The sequence below is a fragment of the Grammomys surdaster genome, unplaced genomic scaffold (genome assembly GCF_004785775.1).
Source record: "Grammomys surdaster isolate TR1022 unplaced genomic scaffold, NIH_TR_1.0 114955, whole genome shotgun sequence".
NCBI lineage: Eukaryota > Metazoa > Chordata > Mammalia > Rodentia > Muridae > Grammomys > Grammomys surdaster.
Genome location: NW_021612816.1, coordinates 1 through 2,271, shown reverse-complemented (window position 1 = coordinate 2,271; position 2,271 = coordinate 1). Strand labels below are relative to the sequence as shown.

General features: G+C 43.7%; 1 protein-coding gene across 1 annotated transcript; it reads right to left on the bottom strand.

Annotated features, from left to right (window-relative positions):
• Window positions 1–1,302: 1,302 nt before the first annotated feature.
• On the bottom strand, window positions 1,303–1,886 carry LOC114635650 (monocarboxylate transporter 12; the record flags this gene model as incomplete). The annotated part of the gene is made up of 1 exon (XM_028784148.1): window positions 1,303–1,886. A coding segment is annotated over one exon (584 nt), but the record flags the coding sequence as incomplete, so codon positions are not given.
• Between the last annotated feature and the right edge of the window lie 385 nt (window positions 1,887–2,271).

Sequence of the window (2,271 nt, the reverse complement as noted above, 5' to 3'; positions counted from 1 at the left end):
ATTCCCATGTATGATACCGATTATTTGAAAGACTAGAATGTCAGCTCTGTCGACTTGCGACTGCGTCCTCTTATCACCCTCGAGCTAGTGCACTGACCTGTTTGACAGATGGAAGCCCTCGAGACTCTCAGCAACGGGTGATTTTAACAAGGAGCAGAACTGGCACAAGAATTTCGGTCTTGTGCCTAGCCACACCTCCTTCGGCTTACAAGTTGCTTCTCCCTGAGTCATCAGTGTGCAGTGGACATCGCCCCACCCTTCCTCCTTCCTTTGTCTTTAATTTAAAATGTGGAAAGTGCTCGGGCGTGGCTCAGTGAACTTGTCCAGCACGGGAGTTGCTGCTTTTATCACCAGCCAAGCACAAAAGAAAACAAGTGGAATCAGTTTTAAATATTACATTAATTATGCTAGACAGTCACAATCGGGTCCCAATTAACGGCTAAAGTAACTTGTGAAATGCCATTAGATGATAGCTCTCTTAGCTCATGACTCAAATAAAGTAATTCCTCACCTAAGGCACCATTAGAAGTCTTCAATCCAAACAGGTAATTAATTATTTGCTGTAGAGTGCCTATAAATTCAGTCTCTAAGCTTACAATATCATGAAAGTATTCTAACCCCACACTGAAATCTAAGTGTGTGACTAATGACGCTGTGTGTCATTGTACCTGACCCTCCTACCAGGGGACCGGGTGAGGTCCTCTTTCTGCTACTAGTTAATCCCTGGGACAATCCAATACGTGTTAAGAAAACAGCAGCCAGTCAGCATTTGTCTCAGTGGAGGACTAACTTGCCTGGGGCTGGAATCAAATTTGTCATTACGACTTTTAGGTGACTTCGCTCTGTGCAATTCAGACAGACACACAACCTAGACTATCTAGAACAAGAGTGGACAAATTAGGGTCACATACCTGGTTTGTTTGTTTCATTTTAAGTGGTTGTAAACAGAAAAAAAACCCAACCAAACAGCAACAACAAAAAAAAACCCTAACGTTTGGTGAAATATAGAAACAGACATTTCAGTGCGCATTGATACTTATCAGAACACAGCTGCTCTTGTGTTGGTGGCAGTCCTATAGAGTTATGACAAAAAATATATCTTCTACAAAGCCAAACAATGTTTGCTCTATATGTCCCCATACATAAAAAGTTTGCCATCACCTGATCTATAAGAATCAGCAAGAAAAGCTACCTTTAGATATCAAAATTACCCTCCAAAGGCAGGTACGTGACAAGGTGAAGTCAGAAAAAACTTGGTGCTTCAAGACCCCTAGGAGAAACTAGTTGCGTTTTTCACGTATTTTACCTTCTGTCAGTTAGCCAGCCAAATGTGATGTTGCCAACGATATCAATCACCCCGAGGATGGACATGAGGAAAGCAGCTTGATGGTGGCTGACTCCAACACTCAAAGCGTAAGGCACCAGGTACACAAAGAGAGGGCTGCAGCCGTAGGCCATGAACAAAACAGACACAGCCAACACGACAAAGTCTGACATCAGCAAAAAACCGTATTCCTGCTGCAAAGAGCAGCAAAGACGGGTCTCTGTCCATTCTTTGGTCAAAGGTGAATAGGAAGACGCCTGCTTACAGTCTCCTCTCTGAGATTCACAGTGGTGATTCTTCTCTGGGACTGACCGGTCCTCTTTAAGGGTAATGGGACGCATCAGAGCGCCACAGACGCAGAGATTCAAAACGAACCCGCCAAGAATGAGCAGTGCTCCTCGCCAGGAAAACTGTTCAATGAGGAGCTGAACGACAGGAGCCAGGATGAAGGTACCAATGCCACTGCCAGACATGGCAATCCCGTAAGCCAGGGCTTTCCGTCGGCTGAAATACTTGCCCACCATAGCAATTGCCGGAGAGTAACAAAGTGCAAATCCAAGACCTGGGAAACAGAGACCGCCATGAATGCTGCTGGTTCACAGAGCAGACAGTGGGAAAAACGGATGACTGATATTGAAGAGTATCTGATGTTCCAGAAAATCCCTTTAAAGCTGTTTGTGTACCCAGCTGAAAATGTAACCCTTCTGCCATTCTTCTGTAATTTGCAAACTACAGTCTTCCATAATTTGCAAACTACAGAGAGGACTTCTGTGACTTTTTTTCTTAGGAAGAATACAATAAAAGAAATTATTTCTCAGAGACATGAAGAACTTGAAAGAAATAATCATTACTCAAGCTAAGCTGGAATTTCCTAGAAAGACCAGGGAAATGCTGAACAAAGAAACTGACCACCCACCACTTCTTTCTACACATCCTCTCTCTCTCTC